Consider the following 22,729-nt stretch of genomic DNA (forward strand, 5'->3'; position numbering starts at 1 on the left):
GAGGAGCCCCAGCAGGGCCAGGAGCAGCACAGCCCAGGGGGTCGGGGGTCCCCCCCATCGTGGTGCTCCAGCCTTCATTGCAATGCTGTGCTCCTCTGTGGAGCCCCGCTGCCTCCAGGGCCGGGAGGGGATGCACTGCAGGCTCCACCAAACCTATGGAGCTGTGGAAACCTCCCCAGGACACTCACAGAGCTGAAGTCTCCATCAGGAACACAGAGAGCAGCCAGGCTGGGGACAAGTGTCACTCAGAGGCTCAGGGAGAACTGCCTGGTCCTCCTGCCCCAAGCTCCTTATTTGTGTTGCTTTGTTCTTGTTTTGTGTTGCTTTGTTCTTGTTTTGCGTTGCTTTGTTCTTGTTTTGTGCTGAGGCTGGCAGTGAGCACTGCCCAACAATTTTTCTTAGCGTTTGCCCCCCAAAATGGGGATGTGGAAGATGACAGCAGCTCGGGTGTTTGGCATGGCCAGGAACCTGTTTGAGCCCAGGGACAAGGTGAGGCAGCCTTTGCAATAAAATCCTTCTGAGCTGCCCTTACCCAGACAAACAGAAATCAGGAGCTGGATGAACAGAAATCAGGTTTAACACTTACTGCCACCACTGCTTCCAGCAGGGTGCAAAGGTACCCCAGCCTCAGCTGGGCCATGGCAGCAGCAGCACCTTCAGAGCCAACTCTGGGCTCGTCTCAGCTTTTCTGGACTTCACTCCCTTTTGCTCCAGCTTACCACAGTAAAGACAGTGATTTTAAAAAGCGAGATTTAATTTCTTTCTATTCTTCCTAATATGAAACATGAAACAACTTATTAGTTAAAGAGCAAATCAAGCTTGTAGGTTAGAGCAAAACCCACTCCCTGCTCTGGCATCCAGCGCAGCAAAAGCAGCTTCCCAAGCACTGGTGATTATTTTTCTGGCTCCAGGCATGCAAACATAAACCATGAAATCACCCAGAGCCTTTTTAGAGATGCTGTGACTGCACAAACTGAGGTCACCAAAGGAAAGGTGAGCGTTACAGGGATCCAGTTTTGTTTCAGTTTTCTAGTTCCATCTCTAGTTTTTTAATTTCCAGGAACAGTTTCTGTATTTCCAGCAGACTTTTCACCTTTTCTACAGGCACACCGCATTCGAAGGTTGATTTGATGTAGTGAACCTCTTGGCACACATCAGCATCACCTTCTTTCATCTGTTAAACAGGAAAACAAACCCCAGAAAAGCCTGTAAGGATGGACTGCAGCAGAGACAGAGCCACCCACCCCTCAGCTGTGAGGCTGCCCCATCCCAACAGGGGCTGCATCCTCCTCAGAACCAGAAATGGAAAGCTTTTGAGAAGTTTAAGCAGTTTTCATGTTAGAAATCAGGCAGCACCCACGCAGGGACTCAGCCAGGCTCAGCAACCTGAGGCTCTGAGCATCTGGGAAGGTTGAAGCATGGCAGGGTGGAACTGGATGATCTTTAGGGCTCCCCCCAGCCCAGGCATTCTGTAATTTTGTGGTACTCACACACTTGGGCAGTGGTGTCCAGCTGCCATCAGGCAAGCACGTGGCTGTCCAGGCATTTTCCATCATTCCATTGTCTGGAAACTGGTAGCCAGGAAGGCACTCCAAGGTGACAGTCTGGTTGGTCTGGTACCACCTTTCCTCAACCAAGGGGCTTGTCAGCTTTCCAAAGGGCACCCGTGGCTGTGGACACAGGACTGAAAGGAAAAGCCAGGGCAGAAGGCAGCTCAGCCAGAGGTCGGAAGGGAGTTTGGGAAGTGCAGAGGAACTTAAAATTGCGGAGCTGTGAAATCAAAAATACTTCTCCTCAAGAGGAGGGTGAAGGCAGAGCAGCCCCTGCAAGGGACTGTGAACTCCTTATGGATTTGCTGTTTCTGGCACTGTCTCAATCCAGGCATCCCCACAGGGGGGTGGACATTTGGCAATACGGGAAGGGAAAGTCAGTGAGCTCCTGACCTGTCCTCCTTTACACACAGCTGTCAATAAAAACTCAACTATTACCTGGAAAAGGCCAGCTTTGGGAGGGTTGTTTCTTCTGCAAAGAGGAGAAGGACCCAGGAAGCCCCAAGGACAGGCAGAGCCAGGCAATGCTGCACCCCAAACCCTCTGCTCTGCCCCAGGGGCCAGAGGCTGAGCAGGGAGATTTCAGAAGCACCCCTAAATGCCCCTCACATTTGCAGTAGAAGGGCACATTTCATTCACCCCATACCACAGCTTGTTAGTGAATCACCACATCCTCCTGCGTTGGGGGTTTGGGACACTGAACTGAAAGGAAAATGCACATTAAAATCCAGGAACGGGAGGTGGAGGAGAAAATGCTCACTCACCTGGCTGGCAGGTGGGCACGGGCGGGTGCCAGGTGCCATCAGCCTGGCACTGGCTCTGGGCAGCGCCACGCAGCCCGAAACCTTCCTCGCAGGAGAAGTGCAGGAGCAGCCCGTAGGGAAAGGTGAACATCTGTGGGGCCATTCTTCCCCTCTCCAGCACGGGCTTGGGGCACCGAACCGCTGCGGGACAGAGCAGAGCTGGCACTGGGCTCTGGGGACAGCAGAACCCGGGCAGGGCTGCTGCTCCCGGCCCCTGATGGCCCCCGGTGAGGAGAACCAGGGTCTGTCACTTCCAGAGGGATCATCCCCCCTCCTGTGGAGGAAGCAGCATCTGCAGGCAGCCCTGCTCGCTTCAACCCCGTTGTTCTGAGTGCTGGCACTGCCCCCCAGGGCCTGGCTCAGGCTGATGCCATGCCCTGTTCCCCCCACAGTGACCCCAAAGCACTCACCCCTGTTCTCCCCACAGTGACCCCAAAGCACCCACCCTGCACTCCCACAGTGACCCCAAAGCACTCACCCTGCACTCCCACAGTGACCCCAAAGCACCCAACCCTGCACCCCCACAGTGACCCCAAAGCACCCACCCTGCACTCCCCACAGTGACCCCAAACCCCTCACCCCTGCACTCCCCACAGTGACCCCAAAGCACCCACCCTGTGCTCCCCACAGTGACCCCAAAGCACTCACCCCTGCACTCCGGGGCAGGTCCACTCCAGGTCAGGTTCTCCCCATCCTCGGAGGTGCAGTAGAGGGACCTGTCCCCGATGAGGGACAGCCCCTCTGTGCAGCTGTACTTCACTTCAGAGCCGTAGGTGAACTGCGTGAACCCCATGCCAGAGTGCTGCCCGTTGGCGATTTGGGGAGGGGGACCACAGACTGTGTGAGAGTAAAGGGAAAGGCCAGGTGTTCCTCACTCCATTCGGGAGGCAGAACGCAGGGGGGTAACAGGAGAGGCAGGTTCTCTGTGTTCATGCCAAGTGCTGCTCTCCTCACTGTCCTCCCTGCCTCTGGCCAGCTTTGGCCATGGCTGTGCCAGTGCTCCCAGTCTGAGCCAGCAGAGGAATCCACCCTCAGCACAGCCCCAGCACTGCAGCATCTGTCCCCTCCCCTTCAGCCCCTTCCCCTTCCTTACCCTCTCTCTTTTCCATCCGGCTCCTAAGCAAGGTCAGGGAGTGGTGAACATCATAAACCCCTTGAAGAATCCTTTCAGAAATGGCTGCAAGTCCCATTAACCAGCACATTTCACCAATGACGGTTTTGGTAGAAGATGGAAATGCCAAAGCCCTTCAGTGCTGTGGCTTGGGCACCTTCTCCTCACACCTCACATTTTTTATTCCCTGGGTGCCCGTGGCAGGAAGGAGTGATGAACCTGACTCTGTGTTCTCAGCAGGCTGATTTATTATTTTATGATCTGTATTATATTAAAGAATGCCGCACTAAACTGTGCTAAAGAACACAGAAAGGATACAGACAGAGGGCTAAAAGATAATAATGAAACTCGTGACTCTGTCCAGAGTCTGACACAGCCTGGCCCTGACTGGCCAAAGAGTGAAAACAACTCCCATGAACCCAATGGAACAATCACCTGTGGGTGAACAATCCCCAAACACATTCCAAAGGAGCAAAACACAGGAGAAGCAAATCAGATAATTCTTGTTTTCCTTTTTCTCTGAGGCTTCTCAGCTTCCCAGGAGAAAAATCCTGGGTGAAGGGATTTTTCAGACAATATGAATGTGACGCCTCCCCACGGATGGAATTCCCAGCCCTGCTGCTGCTGTCCCCACTCACCCCTGTCACAGTAGGGCACGGCGGGTCTCCACATCCCGTCAGAGGAGCACTGCACCCTGTCGCTGCCCCGGAGCGTGAAGCCATGGTCACACTGGAACTCCACCTGCTGCCCGAAGGTGTACTCGGCTCTGCTGGGGCTGGTTTCTGTCCCGTGGGGGATGGCCGGGCTGGGACACTGCACCTCTGAGGGACAGCAGCAGCAGAGAGGAGGGGTTTGCACAGAGGCATTCCCGGCAGCCGTGCTCTCCTGAGCCTGCCAAGCTGCCGGGCAGCGCTGCCAGGCACCTCTGAGCAGAGCTGGCAGGCTCAGGGATGGCAATTACAGGATAAAAACCTTCTCTTGGAAGGCAGAAGGATGTGAGCATTGTATTCACAGGCAACCCCGACGAGGGGAGAGAATAACGAGGAGGAGTCCATGGATATCACAAGGCTAATTAATCACTTTGTTATACTGTATTATTCTATATTATATTACACTATATTACATTACATCTAAACTGAACCTGCCAAGCACTCAACCCTGCACACACTGCACTCATCTCGTGACTGTCCCCAACAGTCCCCACACACACTCTTGGCCCTGACAGGCCAAGGAACCCAAACACCATCACTCTGGGTAAACAATTTCCATATTGCATTCTGCTTTGGCACAAACACAGGCACAGCGAATGAGATAGGAATATTCTTGGGAAGGATTGTGCCTTGCTTTTCTCTGCGAAGAGAAATGTGGGGCCACATGTGAGAGCCCTGTGATCAGCTGGAAATCGCGCTGGGGGGATGGCTCCTCACCGGCTGCATCCCTGAGTCCTTGCAGCCGCTAAACAACCAGGGAAGCTGCAGCTTTTCCTATCCAGGCACGCCACCTTTTGAGCAGCGAAATTACTGCCGGGGAGAGCCGGAGGAGCCGCAGAAAGCCCGGCCGGCCCGGCAGGGTGTGACAGCGGTGACACTTTGCTGGCAAAGCCAGCGCAGCGATGTACTCACTGCGGCACAGCCTGGGCACCGCGGTCCAGGTGAAGTTCTGGAGACAGGTGCTGGTTGGGGACACTCCGGGGATCAGCGAGAAGCCGGCTCTGCAGGAGTAGGACAGCGTGGTCCCCACCGGGAACTCCCGCCGGGGCTTGAAGTCGGCGAACTCCACAGAAGGGGGGTAGCGACACTGCCCTGGGGACAGCAGGGACAGCACAGAGCCTCAGCAGTGCCCTGGGGACAGCAGGGACAGCACAGAGCCTCAGCACTGCCCTGGGGACAGCACAGAGCCTCAGCACTGCCCTGGGGACAGAGCAGGGGACACAGAGCAGGGACAGCACAGAGCCTCAGCCCTGCCCTGGGGACAGCAGGGGACAAGCCTCAACACTGCCCTGGGGACAGCAGGGACAGCACAGAGCCTCAGCCCTGCCCTGGGGGACAGCAGGGACAGCACAGAGCCTCAGCACTGCCCCGGGGACAGCGGGGACAGCACAAAGACTCAGCACTGGGAGCTTTTCCTTGGTGGAAAACCCCAAAAATAAGTGAGGGACAGCAGCACCCCTGAGCTTGGCTGTGGGGTGAAGAGAAAGGGAAAAACAGTGGGGAGAATTCACCAGAGAATGTGAACTGAGTGAGAATCTTTATTCTTGTGTGCTTTGGTACCTCGTGGGTGTCCCCTGCAGGAAGGGACAGCCCTGCCATGCTCCCCAGGGTGATCCCAGAGGGAATTAACACAATTGACAGAATCACTGGGCTGGAAGAGACCCTACAGATTGAGTCCAACCCAGCCCCAACACCTCAACTCAACCCTGGCACCCAGTGCCACATCCAGGCTTTGTTAAACACCCCCAGGGATGGTGACTGCACCACCTCCCCGGGCAGAACATTCCAGAACTTTATCACCCTTTCTGTAAAAAACTTCCTCCTAATATCCAACCTAAACTTCCCTTGGTGCAGCTTGAATCCTGCCAGCCAGCAGCGCTCCTGGTGATGCGCCCACCCTCCAACCCCCCTCCAAGTGCTTTTGGGGAAATGGGAGCTGCCGACTGCCCCTGGCAGAGGCCAGCAGGGGCGGGTGAGCTCACCTGGGACGCAGGAGGGCACCCGTGGGTACCACCTGCCGCTGGGCGTGCAGCGCGCCGTGGCGGCAGTGCCCACGAAGCCGGGGTCGCACTGCAGCGTGGCCGTGCTGCCGAAGGTGAAGTTCTCTGCAGAGCTCAGCTGCCCGTGTGCGATGGAAGGGATGGGACACTGAGCCTCTGTGGAGCACCAAAAGGAAAAGGGGGTTTTGGGGCTGTTCTTGCATGATGCCACCACGGTGACCAAGTGTCACGGCAGCTCTGTCTGGGGGGGACAGGAGACGTGGCACTGTTGAGTCAGGAGCAGAAGTGAAGGTGACACAAACTCTCTTCAGCAGGCTAACAACAAGTTTGTTAGAAACCCATTCCTTTTATACCCTGTTCTGATACGGGTGGACCTGACTGGTCATTTACTCAACACACTGTCACCACTGGCTAATTAAGGAAACCCCCTTCGGTGAACACCTTATGAGAAAACAACGGTTCAAAGCACCAGCTGCAAGTTGTTTTAGTTCTTTCTCTCAGCCTTCTCCAAACTCCCCAGAACAATTCTTGGGGAACTTCATCTGCCTTTCTCTCCCAGGCTGTCAATATCCACAGAGACAAAGCTGTGTAATGACTGCAGCGACTCAGGCAGAGGTTTGGGGGTTAATAAACGCCCTGAGCAGCCATCAGTAGGACCCCAAACCTGTAGGGTTTCCCTGCTGCACCATCAACCACCTTTCCTGCCCTTCCCTTGGAGCCCTTGCTCAGGCAGGGCACAAGGGACTCAGCTCAGGGGGGTGACTCCAGGTGCAGCAGCCCCCTCCAGCCTGACCAGAAAAAAGAGGCTCTACAACAGCACAACCTGTGTCACACCTGCACATCACTGATGTCCCAACAAAAAACTCCTCTTTCCATGTCTCCCATGAGAAATATTTCAGGGCTTATCACAAATAACAGAGAAAATAAAACTCCAGCAGCTCTAACTGGGGTTTCTTCATGCCTGGCAGTGCTGGCAGGTCACCAAGACAGAGTTAAAAACATGTCAGAACATCCTGGTCCACATCCAGGTGCTGCAGCAGCATCCCACACCTGCGCCATGCCAGGGCAGTGCCACCCATGCTGCCTTTGGTGCCATCCCCATGGAAAATATCTTGGAAAAGATCTTGTTTGTGTCTCCTCCACATTAATTACTGGCACCTCATTAGCAATGCTTGGCTTTGGGAAATGGGATGAGAAGCATCAGGAAGTAAAAGCAATAAATATTAAGAATAAAAGCACTGTGCACAGGCAGTGCTGGTGCAGGGCTGTGCACCCTGGAGAAGTTTCTGGAAAGGTTTGGGTTTAAGTGAACCCCCAAGTTCCAGACAGAAACTGCTGCTTATTCCCCTTCCCAGAGACATTCAGTACTCAGCAGATTTGCACTTCTCCAGCTCTGAGGTCAGCCTGGGGGATGCCTGCCCGTGCCCCAGCTGCCTCAGGGCTGAGGCACTGCAGAATCAGCCAGAGAATCAGGGAAGGGACATTATGGAAGGGACATAAAAGTTGGAATGGAAGGGACATTAAACCCCATCCTGGGCAGGGACATTTTCCACTGTCCCAGGCTGCTCCAAGTCCCATCCAGCCTGGCCTTGGGCACTGCCAGGGATCCAGGGGCAGCCACAGCTGCTCTGGGCACCTGTGCCAGGGCCTGCCCACCCTCCCAGGGAACAATTCCATCCTAACACCCAATCCAACCCTGCCCTTATCCACCCTAAACCCATTCCCCTTTCCCTGTCAGGCCATTCCTGGTGCAAAGCCTCTCTCCAGCCTTCCTGGAGCCCCTTCAGGCACTGCAAGGCTCTGTCAGCTCTTCCCGAAGCCCCTGTGAAAGGAAAGCAGAGCCCCAGGAGCCGAGACCCCGAGGAGGGAGGGGAGGACACTCACCCTGAGTCCCCGTGGGCTGCAGCACCAGGACCAGCACTGCCAGGAGCTGCCCTGGCCCGAGGAGCCCGGGCATGGTGTGGGGTGGCAGCTGCCCTGGGAAGGAGAGCTCCTCTGCCCTGAGAGCCTGCCAGTGAAGGGGAAGCAGCAGTGGGAAGTTGGGGACAGGCCAAACACGGCGCTGACACCACCCCCAGCCCTGGGACGTGCAAGGCAGGGGAGGCTGCTCTGGGCACAGGGGGTGTGAAGGTGTTTTACAGCTCAAACTGCTCTGCAGCAGCCTGGCCTCGTGTCTGGAGCAGGTCTACACCTGGGGAAGGTCAGGTGGGGTGGGGGGGTCAGGCTGCTGTGGAAACACCCCCCAAATCCCTGCACTCATGGAACAGCACCTAATTGAGCTGTTGATTTACACACACCATAAATAAACCTATTTGTTATATACACTTTATGTATTCATACATATTACAGAAATGCTTCCCTTTACTAGAGATAGGACAGATTATTAAAACCCAGACAGAGCTGTTTTTACAATTTCATCTTTATTTTAATCTCTGGTCCCATCCCAAAACACGTGGCCCACACAGTGCTTCCCCTTCACTGGATGTTGCAGAAAAAAAAAAAATCAAACCCATTCATTTCTTTCTGTACACTGTTATTTGTCCTTGGAGCACACACAGACATGTGGCACTTCCATCCTGCTTGGGAAGAATACCTGGGATTTTTGTTTTGCTGGGACAGAGGCTTTGAGGTTTTCTTGGTGATAAGAAAAGTAATTAGGCAGTGAAGTGGTTGTTTCCCCTCATGAGTGCAGTGTGGGGGAACTGGGCAGCACTGGGGTGGACTGGAGAGGTGCAGCAGCTGCAGGTGAGTGGCTCTCACCACGTTCATGCATGTTTCTACCACCAAAATTCACTCAGTGCCTTCCTAACAGTGCACTGCCAGTGTAGCAAACAGATCTAAATGCGAAGCTTTAAAAGGTATAAAGTGATCTACAAACTGAAGCTGGTGAGCTCTAAAATCTGACTCACAAGTCATTGACTCCCAAGTCATTGGCTCCTCATGTGACCAAATCCACGGCCAATTGTTAAATTTTGTCCTGGCTACTTCAGCATTAGCACAAAGTACAAAGTGATAAAAATCCTCAGTCGGCATCGTGATCCAACAATCAGAGGATGGTTCTTACAATCCCAGTGCCACCAGTCATCCGTAGGTGATGATTTTTAGCTCCCTTTCAAGTTTCTGGATCTCCAGGAGGAGCTTCTGGATTTCCAGCTGTGTTTTCAGGTCCGACAGAGGAATTCCACACTGGAAAGCTGCTTTGTTTAGAAGAACCCTCTCACACACCTCACTTTTCCTCTTAAAAAGAACCAAAACAAAGGCAGAGTGAGACTCCAGTGCAGGGTGACAAAGCAACCACCCACGTAAAGCTGGGCCAAAGCTATTCCAGGCCACAAATGGGGCAAGAAACAGGGAAAATGGGGCAAGAAACAGGAAAAACGGGGCAGCTGGTGGTACTTACACACGTGGGTGGTGGTGTCCAGGTGCCATCAGCTGAGCAGGTGGTTTTGGAAGTTGCCCCTGTGTGCCCATCACGTCTGCAGTAGAAGGTCACAGTCTCATTCACCTCATACCACATCTTGTTGAAGTTGACCACCACGTCCTCCTGCCTCGGGAGCCTGGGGCACTGAACTGAGGGGGAAACACACACAAAAAACCCAATAATGGGAGGAGATGGAGGAGAAAGCACCCTGCAAACTCCCGCTGTGACCCAGCAGAGCAGCCCCTGGGCCGTGCAGGGCAGGGCTGGCACTCACCTGGCTGGCAGGTGGGCACGGGCGGGTGCCAGGTGCCATCAGCCTGGCACTGGCTCTGGGCAGCGCCACGCAGCCCGAAACCTTCCTCGCAGGAGAAGTGCAGGAGCAGCCCGTAGGGAAAGGTGAACATCTGTGGGGCCATCCTTCCCCTCTCCAGCACGGGCTTGGGGCACCGAACCGCTGCGGGACAGAGCAGAGCTGGCACTGGGCTCTGGGGACAGCAGAACCCGGGCAGGGCTGCTGCTCCCGGCCCCTGATGGCCCCCGGTGAGGAGAACCAGGGTCTGTCACTTCCAGAGGGATCATCCCCCCTCCTGTGGAGGAAGCAGCATCTGCAGGCAGCCCTGCTCGCTTCAACCCCGTTGTTCTGAGTGCTGGCACTGCCCCCCAGGGCCTGGCTCAGGCTGATGCCATGCCCTGATCCCACAGTGACCCCAAAGCCCTCACCCCTGTTCTCCCCACAGTGACCCCAAAGCACCCACCCTGAACTCCCCACAGTGACCCCAAAGCACTCACCCCTGCACCCCTGCAGTGACCCCAAAGCACTCACCTCTGCACTCCTCACAGTGACCCCAAAGCACTCACCCTGTGCTCCCCACAGTGACCCCGAAGCACCCAGCCCTGCACCCCCACAGTGACCCCAAAGCCCTCACCCCTGCACCCCCACAGTGACCCCAGACCCCTCACCCCTGCACCCCCACAGTGACCCCAAAGCACCCACCCTGCACTCCCCACAGTGACCCCAAAGCACCCACCCTGCACCCCAACAGTGACCCCAAAGCACTCACCCTGCCCCCCCACAGTGACCCCAAAGCACCCACCCTGCACCCCCACAGTGACCCCAAAGCACTCACCCTGTGCTCCCCACAGCGACCCCGAAGCACCCAGCCCTGCACCCCCACAGTGACCCCAAAGCACTCACCCTGTGCTCCCCACAGTGACCCCAGACCCCTCACCCCTGCACCCCCCCAGTGACCCCAGACCCCTCACCCCTGCACCCCCACAGTGACCCCAGACCCCTCACCCCTGCACTCCGGGGCAGGCCCGCTCCACGCCAGGCTCTTGCCGTCGTCCGAGGTGCAGTAGAGGGCCTCGTCCCCCAGCAGGGACAGCCCCTCGGCACAGCTGTAGGTCACCTTGGCGCCGTAGGAGAACTCCCTGCCGCCTCTGCCAGAGTGCTGCCCAAAGGCGATCTGTGGAGGGGGCCCACAGACTGTGGAGGAAAGCGAGGTGAGAAAAACACACACGTGCAGCATGGTTAGCACCTTCAGGGGAGAACCAAAAGCCTTTCTGTGAAATCAGCACGAAGCTCATTTCGTGGTTGGTGCGAGGCAAATTCACAAGAAGCTCCTGCCTGGTTTCTGGCCTCTTACAGCAGCTCAGGGCCACAGAAATATCAGGAGATTCCCAGTGGTGGCCTCCCCACTCCTGAAGTGGATGTGGCACTGGGGGCCACGGTGGGATTCTCTCAAAGCTGGGACCTGATGATGTTGGAGGTATTTCCAACCTTAATGATTCTAATTCCAACCCTGGGGAGGGGACACCTGGCTCAGGTCTGTCCCCAGGAGCAGGTGCTGCAGGCAGATCACCCACTGGTGGCAGGAGATCTCTTGTCCCCTGTGTGTCACACGTACCTTGGTCACAGAAAGGCACCTCGGGCTCCCAGCTCAGATCAGCCCCACAGGTGATGGAGTCGGACTTGCCCCTGAGGGCAAAGCCCTCTTCACAGGCCAGCCTCACCTGGGTCCCCACTGTGTAGTCACTCCTGCTTTTATAAACCTCCTTCCCATGAGGGACATCTGGCTTTGGGCAAGATTGTTCTAGAAAGAATGGGAAATAAAGGATGTTGTGTGTTTCCAAAAAGAACTCCAGTCATGTTTTCTATGGAGAAGAGCTACCAACAAATCTGAACCCTGGGCAGAAGAGTGACCATCCGCCAGGTGCAGGTTTCAGGCTGCCTCTGTAACCCTGAAAGGTCAGTACAGGGAATTCCCCATGCTCTAATGCTGCCTGCCCTGGGAGGTGGAGCAGGTTTTTCCCTCCTGCCAAGGTTTTCCTGAGTTTTTGGGGATATTGCTGTGGTGCTGGAGTTTGAGCAGTGTTTGAGCACTGCTCAGGAGTTGGAGCAGTGTCAGTTATTTACTCATTTTCTCCTGACAGGGGAAATGCCTTGGGAACATCCTCTGCTCCCCAGCCTCATGTCAGCAAAGCAGCCCCAAACACAAACCACATCCCCTTCCAGCTGGGTAAATATCTCCCTGGGTTCCTCAGGAACCTCCCAAGCCTCTAGAAGCTTCCAACACACCACCCTTGCACCCCTCTAGACACCAGCTCAGCCCTGCCAAAACCCCATCCTCTTTCCATAGGGTCCATCTGGACCTTTTGCTGCCTGTATATTCTACATTAACCCAGGAGAAGTAGACCTGGGGCCACCTGGAGTGGGGGGAAGTTCTCCATGGCTTCTGTCATGCTCATCCCTCCACTGTGTCCCACCTGGAATGCACTCTGGCACTGCTGGATCCCATTCACCGTTGCTGTCACAGTGGAGGGTGACGCTGCTGCGACGGCCTTTGAAAGCAAATCCTTCACTGCACGCCACCTCCAGCCTGTCCCCGCTCTCATAAACCTCCTTCACTTGCCATGGGTGCAAGGGCTTGCCATTTGGGATGTGTGGATCTGGGCAAGGAATTCCTGGGAAATGCCAAACATCAGCGAGGGTGAAACCACGGCAGAGCCAAGTGGGTGACAGGAAACTTGTTGTGAAGACAAGGATGGGTGTCTTGTAGGACACAGACACATCATGACATTAAATCTGCCCCAAAAGCATCCCCGGGCTTTCCTGGGGGGGGCAATGTTGGTGGTGCACCCTCAAGGCCACAATGGATGTTTTCCAGAGATTCAAGGAGCTGGCAAATAAAGCAAAGCAAACTCTGCAGCTGGGGAATAAATCAAAGGAATTCCAGGGTCAGCAAAGACCAAGCTGGGCCCTGCAGCATCCCCCTGTCCCCCAGGCTGTCCCCACCCCACGTGCAGCTCCTTCACACGTTCTGGCAGTCACAAGTAAGCTCCAGGCACTCACTTTCACACGGAGGTGGGGCTTCACTCCACACAAAGTCCTGCAGGCAGCTGATGTTCCAGGTGCTTTTCCCTGCTCTGAACTGGTGGCCCTGCTGGCACTCATAGGTGACCATGGTGCCCACAGGGAACAGATTGCCAGCCAGCCTGGTTTTCCCAGCGTTCCTCACATCTGGGGGGTCATCACAGCTGCCTGGGGGTGAGACAGCAGTTTAGGGACAGTGCTGCCTCACAGGCCTGGCGTGGAGGGAATTAGGGTGCAAACCACGGGCTCTCATTGTTCATTCTGAGATGCATTGAATCATCCAGGTTCAGGCAGGGGAAAGAGGGAATGCAAAGGAGACAAATGAAAATATACAAATATCTTTTTCCCCCGGAGAGAGATGTTTCACAAGGGCATGGGGTGACAGACAAGGGGAAGGGCTTTAAGATGGAGGAGGTTGAGTTTAGATCTGATATTGGGAAGAAATTCTTCCTTATGATGGTGATGCCCAGAGAAGCTGGGACTGCCCCAACCCTGGAAGTGTCCAAGGAGAGGCTGGACAGGGCTTGGAGCAACCTGGGCCAGTGAAAGGTGTCCCTGCCGTGGCAGGAGGTGGGTGGGATGGGCTTTAAGGTCTCTCCCAACCCAAACCATTCCAGGACTATGATTTTGAACCGCACAGCGATTTTCACTGTTACAACAATCTGTCATTTCCAATCAAGCTGATACTCCCTGAGCAGGGGGGGTCCCAGAGGGGCTGTCCCTGCACACTCACTGCGCTGGCAGAGGGGCAGGGGGGGCTCCCAGAGGCCATTGTCCCTGCAGGTGGAGGCCCCGCTGCCGCTGAGGCTGTAGCGGAAGTCACAGTCGAACACCACCGTGTCCCCAAAGCTGTAGTCGAGCTGGGACTTGCTCAGCAGCTTCCCATTCTCCACTCTTGGCTGCTTGCAGGTCACCACTGTGCCAGGGGAAGCACACAGTGAAGCAGCAGTTAGGCTCCAGACAGGAGATATGAGGGCGTCCCACATTGCACAGCAAGGTGTATTCTATTTGCCATCTGTTAGAGGTGTGGCAGTTATCATCTGTTAATTAGGCAGTCTTTCTTTATCTCCTCCACACCCACTCCTCCCTCCAGAGAGACATCTGCTGATAACAGGCCATGGAATGTCACTGCAGGGCTGATAAGAGCTACAGCATCCCATGGGAGATGCTCCCCCAGAGGGAGGAGCCAAGCATTCCTACCCAGATATAATCCGGAGCTTCTGGAACACCAGCACAGCTTCTGCACTGGATTCCCAGAGGAACAGCAGCTGCCTCTGCCACTGGATCTCCAGAGGAAGACTCCACCTTTCTCCAGGATCCCTGCTCCAGCAGAACCACCCCTGACACTCCAGGAGGGCTGCAGCCACAATTCCAATGGCACTGCTGCCAACCCCCTGACCCACAGGGTGTCAGGCTGTGCTCTGACCCTGTCAGTGTTGTTTTGGTTCACTGCATTGTTTATTTTATCCTTTTATTTTCTTCCCTATTAAAGAACTGTTATCCCTACTCCCATGTTTTCTGCCTAAGAGCCCCTTAATCTAAAATTTACAGCAATTCAGAGGGAGGGGTTTTCCATTTTCCATTTCAGGGGAGACTCCTGCCTTCCTTAGCACACACCTGTCTTTCCAAACCGAGACAGATATATGGGATATGAGGGTTTGGAAAAAGCCCCCATCACCTTTTTCAGAAGGGCTGAAAAGGACCAGGACAGCAGCAGGGTGACGTGGTGGTTTTGTCCATCTTGCTCCATGGTACAGCAGGGGTTTTAAGGCAAAGCACAAAGAGAGCCCAGAGGGGCAGGTCTGGGAATCCTTTGCAGCTGTTCTGTTTGACAGCAGGGAGAGGGATCCCTGCCCTATGAGCACAGTAAAATCCCACTCCACCTCCCTGCTGACACCGTGACCGTGAGGGGAGACCCTAACTCCTGTCACAGCTGCCACACTCAGAGGGTCCCATCTGCAAGAGGTGATCCCATTCCAGCAGGGTGGAGGGGAGAGGAGGCTCCAAGGGAAGAAACAGCAGAGCAGGAGCAGGCAGCAGTGCAGGGGCTGGTGGTGGGAAGTGGGAGCAGCTCACCTTTGCATTCTGGAGCTGGGCTGCTCCACACACCGTTCAGGTTGTCCCTGCTTGTGCAGAAAATGGAGGCCTCTCCCAGCAGGGAGAAAGGTCTCTCTCCCCTCCCGGTCTTGTGGCACTGGTAGGTGACAGAGTCCCCGTACTGAAAATGGTCCTTGTCCATCCCACTGTGCTTCCCATTTGCTATATTTGGAGGGGGTTCGCAGGGAATCGCTGCGGAAGGAGGGGAAGATCATCATGGGAATGAGGAGAAGAGAAAAAAATAATTTAATTAGTTTTAAACCAAAGATCTGGCCAGAAAAAGGTGGAAGCAGGAGGTAGCAAAGCGTCAGAAATCAAAGGCAGGTCTTGAGGAGCTGCACCAGCCCCAAGCTCTGGCTGGCACTGAGGGGGTTTGGGCTATCCCAGACTCAAATGCAGCTGCTTCACTCCCAGAGAGTGAATGAACATTTCTGCAGGAAGGGAAACACAGATTAAAAATGTCTTTCTAGACTCCACCATGCACTGAGATGCCAAAATCCTCAGCAGAGCAACACAACAGCCTCTTTATCCAGCCCCAGCCACATCCCAGATAATTAAAGAATAGATAATTAAGGAACTCTGCTTACCCTCACAGATGGGAATATCTCTGTTCCATGTAAGAACCTCATTTCTGATCACACATTGAATCTCAGACGGTCCAATCAGTCTGTACCTGTGTGAGACAGGGGAGAGGGAATTACTCCACAGACTCAGTCCTGTGTTACCCTCATCACCACCAGCAAGGTTTGGGCTCCTTTGTCAGAATTCCAGAAGATCAGAAATTGGTCAGAAAGTGTCACTTCCTCAAGGACACACTGGCTTTGACCAAAAAAAAAAAAAAAAATAATTAAAAAATGACACATTTCTAAGGAAATGGATGTACTTTATCAACTACTTACAACTCTGAGCTCAGTATTCACATCTTTCCTTCAAAAGGACACTGAAACACTGGGAATGGTTTGAAAAGAGCCAGGAGGGCGAACCTGAGTTTGGGAAGAGCTGCCTCAAAGCAGGAGATTAAGACACTCACAGTCAGTCTTAAAGCTCCCAAATGAAAGCTTAAAAGGTATTTCAGTCAGGGTCTGCAATTACCTACATGGGGGAGGCTCTGACAGCAAAGGGGGGAAAAAGCTTTGGAAAACTGGCTGGAGAGGAAGAAGCCCTGTGGCCCAGGTGCTCCTGGCTTACCCAGTGTCGCAGGTGAAGTTCACTTTGGAACCGAAAGTGAACGCTCCAGGCAGGACCAGTCTGCCATTGGCCGGCTCCCCGGGGAAGCTGCACGCCTTGGCTGGGGACAACAGGGCTCCAGTCAGCTCCCAGCTCAGTTTCTTGGTGAGAAAGCCAAAGAGTCACCCAGTTCTGAGCCGGGGGATGGAGCAGAGACCTCCAGATGTCCCCTCCAACCCGAGGTTATTCCGTGATTCACGGTGCTGGCCAGACCTGCCTCGTGAGCTGCTGCCTCTGGGGTTTGCAGTGACCTGTGGCAGCGTCTCTTCCCAGCTAAAGGACTCTCCCTCTGCAGCTCCAATGCTTTTCTAGACACAGGGGCTCAAAATGCCTGGGCAGAAGGACATCCTTTGAGCCAGCAGCAAAGCACAGCCAGCACCAGAGGTGATTTCAGCTCCTGCCCTCCCTGCCAGCAGGAACAGACCCGCTGCTTCCCTTCAGGACACTCATTCCAGGGCTCACTTTGGGTACTGCTCCAACAGAAGGAGCTGGCTGCATCAGCAATCAAAACCAAAAACCCCAGAATCACAGAACTGTTTGGGTTGGGAGGGACCCTAAAGATGATCTTGTACCAATCCAAGTGTCACTGTCATATTTTCTGGAAAATCTCTTTGCCCAGGATTCTTCTCCTGGGAAGCTGAGAAGCCTCAGAGAAAAATGAAAACAATATTATCTGATTTGCTTCTGCTGTGTTTTGCTGCTTTGGAATGTGGCTTGGCCATTGCTTACCAAGAGGTGCATGTTTGATTGGTTGCATGTGAATTGGTTTTACTTCTTGGCCAATTATGGCCAGCTGTGTCGGACTCTCTGAAGGGAATCCGTTTTCATTATCATTCTAGTTTTGAATGATAGTTCAAAAACTGGTTTTCATTATCATTCTTTCCAGCCTTCTGTCTGTACCCTTTCTCTATTCTTTAGTATAGTTTTAGTACAGTATTCTTTAATATCATATAATATCATAAAATAATAAATTAGCCTTCTGAGAAGATGGAGTCAGCTTCATTCCTTCCTCCTCCATCCGAGGACCCCAAAAGTCCCACACCCAAGGGCAGGGACACCCCAAACACACTCACGTGTGCACATCTCACTGGGTCCACGCCACACCCCGTTCACTCCACAGATGAGGACGTTTGGGGTGTAGGCATTTCTGCTGTAGCCTGGCCTGCAGACAAACTCCATCCTGTAGCCATAGGGGAAGAGCTCGATGCCCTCCAGCTGCTTCTTGGGCTGTGCCGACGGCGAGCGCGGCGGAGGGGGACAGCGACCTGGGGACACAGAGCCCGGGGCACAGAGTGGTCGTGTGGGAGCCACGGGGGTGGCACGGTCAGGATGGATGGAGATGGGAGATCCCTGAAGCCATGCTGGGAACTTGGGGTTCATTGCAAAGGGCCTGGGGGCAGGGCCCTGCTGGGAGCTGCCAGCCACAGCTCGGAGCAGCCCCAGAGAGGGAGAGAGGAAAAGAGAGAGGTAAAGGGAGAGAAGGCAAGAGCGTGGTAAAGAGGAGGAGAGAGAGAGAGTGAAGAGTAAAAGCAAGAGGGAAAGAGAGGTAAAGAGAGTGGTAAAGAGAAAGAAGGTAAGAGTGTGATAAAGAAAATAAGAGGGCAAGGAAGAGTAAAAGAGAGCAAAGTTCCCATTACAATCCCATAAATCTTCTTCTGTGCTGAATATTCTAATTTTCACTAGCCAATCTAGTACAAGATACAAATCCTATAGCATTTACATACAGCCCATAAGAATCATTACATTACCATACTGTGTTACAGTTTAAACCCCCAAAAACTGCTCTTTGGGCCCCTTGTGCCCAGCTGGCAGGGTCTGCTCTGACCCTGGGACCTGTCTGCAGGCAGAGGGATTGTTTCCTCAAAAGGGGATTACCTTCAGCCAGCCACACCATTGTTTTCCAGCTGTTCAGTAACTGAGTTTGGTATCTCAAAGCTTGCTTTCATTTCAATCTCACTTACAGTTTCCATATTCTCAAAATCTTTTGCCAGGCAATCATATTTGTAAGGCTTTTCTGGTTCATCTTCCCCAACAGGCCTGGTTTGGAATTGGGAGGAAATTTAGGGAAGTGATGTAAAGATTTTTGTGTAACTGACAGTTTGTTGAACTGCTGAAAAGTTAGACATGCTTTTGTGAAATGTACATGTTAGAGATAAAAAAAACTTGGATTTTTTTTTAAATCAGTAAAGAAGTAGCAGGCTTTGGTTTTAGTCTTCTGTCTCAGCTAGGTTAGTCTTGTTGTGGGCTGGGCTCTTTTTCTTTTTTTAAGTTTCTTGTTGGCTTTTAAAATCAGTTTTAGTTTGGTTGGGTTGGGTTTTAATAGCTGTTAAGTAAGAAAATAAGGGGAGGCTGTTGAGTTTTAGTTTAGTTGAGTTTTCACAGTTGTGGCTGTGAAGATCTCATCATTAAATCTTTCTTCCTCAGCGTAGCTGAGACTAGAAACTCTTGCAACTTGTATAAAAAAGTAAAGACTAACTGTAAAGCTAATCTTAGCACAACTTAACTGCAGGATTTTGTTACACGTTATTAACGAGTTCAGTAGACTCCAAGTGTGATGTTAATTTTTTTAGTACTTTAATCTTCTCTTGAGTGAAAGAACAAAATGTAAGCATGTGAAAGAACAGTATGAAGACATTAAAGTTAGTAAAGGAGTTAAGAAAGTTAAGATACATACTGTAATATTGGCTTTTCACAGACTTGAAAATGGATATTATATGTGTAATGTCCAAGTAACTTTATTATAGAGAGATGGTTTTTGTTGCTGTTAATTAAGCTTAGACATAGTAGTGAAGTAGCTGATATGAGTGTGCTTGTGTTAAAATGCCTGCTTGGATGGGCTAGCATCCAATGAACACAGGGTGAGGACACCTGCACAGATCTGCCAACCATCAGCACTCACTGTCTGAAGGCAGCGAGGACCAAGCCTAAAAACTGGAGGTGATAAAAAAGGACTAAAACCACAACCGAAAAATGCACGTGCTCTAAAAAGGTGCATCCAAGGAGGAGCCAGGCTAAACAATTCTTGGAACATGTAAATTAGTTTGGGGAAAATGTTTACTCTGCATGAGGGTCTATGAATATGCAACAGACATAAGGGAGAAGGTATTTAAGGGGTATCCCCAAAGATAGCAGGGTGCTCCTGGCTGAGTGCCAACCCTAATAACCTTTGCTCTGTGGTCCTGATCTCCATTGTCCTTTATTAAACTTTTTTCATTTTCACAGTGGAGTGAAGCTGTTTTTCACAGTAACAACCTTTGCTCTGTGGTCCTTGTCTCCCACTGTCCTTTATTAAATTTTTGCATTTTCACAGCGGAGTGAAGCTGTTTTCCACACCCCATCAGAATCATGCTGCCAGCAGAGGCAGGGGGGTTCCAGGCCTGATTCACCCCAGAGCTCCGGGGGAGGACCCCGCAGTGCCCCAAAGACTCCTCAAAGCAAAGAGAAGTGCAGCCTGTGGCTGGCAGGGATCTGGCCCCTCCAGTCCTGCTCCTCACACCTCACCCAGCAGGTTCAAAGGCTGGACACAAAGTCCAGATGAAGCGTTTCTTCTCCCCACTTAGTCTAAATTATTGCACTTTTCCAGCCAAAATAGTTTTGTACCTGCTTCTCACAGAAAGGGAAATAAAAGGCAAAGGAAGATCTGATCACAAAGATTTACAGAGCCCTTGAAATGCACAGGCGATGAGGAAAAGAGAAGGATCCAAGTCTTGTAAAACCCAGGAGAAGGTTTTCCTCCAGGGGGGTCTCAGTTCATCCTGGTGGCCTCGTTCACTTACTGTGGACAGTCACGACGAGAGCAGCAGCGAGGAGTGACCCAAGGACAGCTGCACAGCTCCTCTGCCTCCCCAGCTCCAAAGCTGACATGTTTATTCCTGCCTGGAGGTCCCACAGATGTCACCACACTCCCTCCTGGGCCAGTATCTGTGAGAACAGCAGAGGGGCATTTGGGGTATTTACACCCAGCTATATGCACAGGTCTGGTTTCTCCACCCCTGAGCAGTTCCTGCAGTCACGGGAGAGGAGCAGAAGGAGCAGGAGCTGAATTTCTTTTCTGGTAGTTTACGAGTAAAACACTCTATTTGTAGAAATAAATCACTTGGAAGGAAATTGCTAGTCAGGAGAAATCCTACAGGGGTCACCAGAAGAGTTCCCTAACAATGAATCACCCTCAGGGAGAGAGAGAAGTACCCAAGCCAAAAGTTCCATCAGTCTGTGCAAATATTCCCTGAGTATAGGGAATATTTCAAGCTGTAAAGCTCCCAGGTTAATCAAACCAAACTGGAATGGAACTTAAGTGCAATTTAGATGGAATTTTGCACTTTACGAAATGGAATTTAAGTGCAATTTGCACGCACCTGGCACCCCTAGGGAGCTGGAAGAGCCCTCTCTGTGTTATCCAGAGCTCTCTCTGTGTTATCTGGGTCATTCATGAACCTGAGCCCTCCCAAAGTTCCAGAATCTCCCAGTGCCTGATTCCCTCCTGGGCATGAGGGTCCCCCTCACTGCTCCCTGCCCTAAACCCAACACCTCCCCTGCCTGTTCCACTCCTCTGCCTTTCTTTCAGCCCTTGTCACACCTCCTGCTTTAATCTGATTTAGTTCCCTGCCCCGGGTGCCTGCTGGAGGGGCACAGGAGCTCCAGCCCAGCTCCCAGGAGCAGCCCTCGGAGCTGCCAGGCTGGGATTTGTCTTACCTGGAGCTGTGGAGGCAGGGGATGGAGAGCCCTGGCACGTTCAGCACTCGCAGGATGGAACGGGGACTGCTCTCCTCCAGCCCCCCAGGCAAAGGAGGAGTTTTATAGTGCCCACATGCTCAGATCTGGCCTCACAGAGAGAGCCTGAAATTCTGCAGAAATCAGAGCTGGCCTGTTGACCCATGAATCATTAACCCCTCCCAAGCAAGAAGAAAGGAGATTATTGCACCCCCAGAGCAAAACACAACAAAACCGAATGCAACCCGAGCAGATGTTGAAATTGTTTGGATTTTATGTGTGGAGGTGCCAAGTCTTTGAAATAACCCTTGCTGAGCTGTTCCACTGGGACCTGGGGCGCACTGAGGGGTGCCCCCAGGGGAGCTGCTCCACCCCAGGGCAAGGCCACCCTGAGTTCATCCCCTCTGACCTCAGGAAGCCACGACCAGCATTCCAAAAGGGGTTTCTTCAGCCAGCCCCACCCAAATCCCATGGGAGCAGCTCCAGCAGAAGCTCAGGAGCACAGGAGGGTCCCGGGAGCATCGCCCTGAGCTGAACACGCAGAGAATTCCAGAATGGTTTGCTTGGAAAGGACCTTAGAGCTCAGTTCCACAGAAGCCCTGAGATCCTGACCTCCAGGGGAAGCACCCTTAAAACTGAGGAGAGAAGGGGAACAGCAGTGGGGTTTAAAAGCCCCCATTTTCAACTCAGATTCCCAAACCAGAGGGCACCGGCCCACCCCTGCAGCCCCTCCTCCTCCAAACACATCCCAGAGACCCCCCGAGCTCCCCAGAAAAACAACACACAGCGGAGAGTTAGAGCAAACAATGGAAAAGAACCGAGGACATGATCTGTGGTTTTTAAAGTCTCTTTATTGTAAATAAACACTGACAGATATTTACGCTCAAGTGCGCAGAGCACACAGCACACAGCACGAGCTGACAGACACTCCAGCTTTTAAACCTAAAAAAAAACCACTTAGAAGGCAGCAGAACAGGAAAGTTCACAAGCAGCTGGGTAAGATCTCTCTCAGCAAACACTCCAGGCAGAGCTGCAGTGCAAACAGAGCAGGGGGACAGCAGGGGTGGCACTGGCACTGCTCATCGCAGAGGGGCATGGGGTGAGGCTTGGGGACACCCCCAGGGCAGGTGGCTCTGGCCAGGCTGGTGCTGGTGCCTCTCCTCCCCGAGCTGCTCCAGGGCCCCTCGGCAGCCAGGCCGGGCTGGGTTTGTGTCACCCACCCGAGCTGCCGGGATGGGGACGCCTGACAGAGGTGACAGCTCTGAGGTCACAGCCAGTGTACACAGACCAGCCAGCCAGGCTGGCTTTAACTCTTTTCCCCCGTTTTGCAGCTTCTCCCAGAGATGGAGCAGCTTTTAGCCCAAGTGCTCCCTTTCCTCTGCAGTGACACACAGGGGCAGGCAGGTCCCGCTGGAGGTGACAGCAGCCAGCTCCACCTTTGCTGCTTGAAACAGAGGCACAGAAAGTCAGGGGGCCACAAAACCCCCCCCAGTCCTGGGGAAAAGCTCAGGAAGGTGCCAGGCTCACCTCCACACCTCCACACCCACCTCCACACCTCCAAACCCACCTCCACACCCACCTCCACCTGCCCAGGCCACAGCACTGATCCCACTGACAGCACAAGCTGCTGCTGAGCTGTTCCACCAAAACCATCTCAAAAACCCCGTTGTGCAACGTTTGTTTGTTCCGGGGCGTCTGCACGCCCAGTGCCAAGGAAGTCAGGTGGT

The 22,729-nt window shown here is 53.2% G+C and overlaps 1 protein-coding gene across 1 annotated transcript; it reads right to left on the reverse strand.

Moving 5' to 3' along the window:
- Positions 1-733: 733 nt before the first annotated feature.
- LOC119711771 (complement receptor type 1-like) lies at positions 734-21,218 on the reverse strand. The gene is made up of 22 exons (XM_038162306.1): positions 20,985-21,218; positions 20,069-20,213; positions 17,366-17,557; positions 16,254-16,353; positions 15,653-15,738; positions 15,045-15,257; positions 13,702-13,884; positions 12,948-13,136; positions 12,362-12,559; positions 11,503-11,688; positions 10,893-11,081; positions 9,870-10,049; positions 9,575-9,744; positions 9,259-9,411; positions 8,059-8,254; positions 6,157-6,330; positions 5,087-5,266; positions 4,103-4,285; positions 3,002-3,190; positions 2,315-2,494; positions 1,491-1,684; positions 734-1,174 (listed from the first exon to the last, which is right to left on the reverse strand). Exons 2-22 carry the CDS (start codon positions 20,154-20,156, stop codon positions 1,022-1,024), a joined length of 3,576 nt encoding a protein of 1,191 aa, XP_038018234.1. The 5' UTR covers positions 20,157-20,213; positions 20,985-21,218; the 3' UTR covers positions 734-1,021.
- Between the last annotated feature and the right edge of the window lie 1,511 nt (positions 21,219-22,729).

The sequence above is a fragment of the Motacilla alba genome, chromosome 26, assembly GCF_015832195.1.
Source record: "Motacilla alba alba isolate MOTALB_02 chromosome 26, Motacilla_alba_V1.0_pri, whole genome shotgun sequence".
Classification (NCBI taxonomy): Eukaryota; Metazoa; Chordata; class Aves; order Passeriformes; family Motacillidae; genus Motacilla; species Motacilla alba.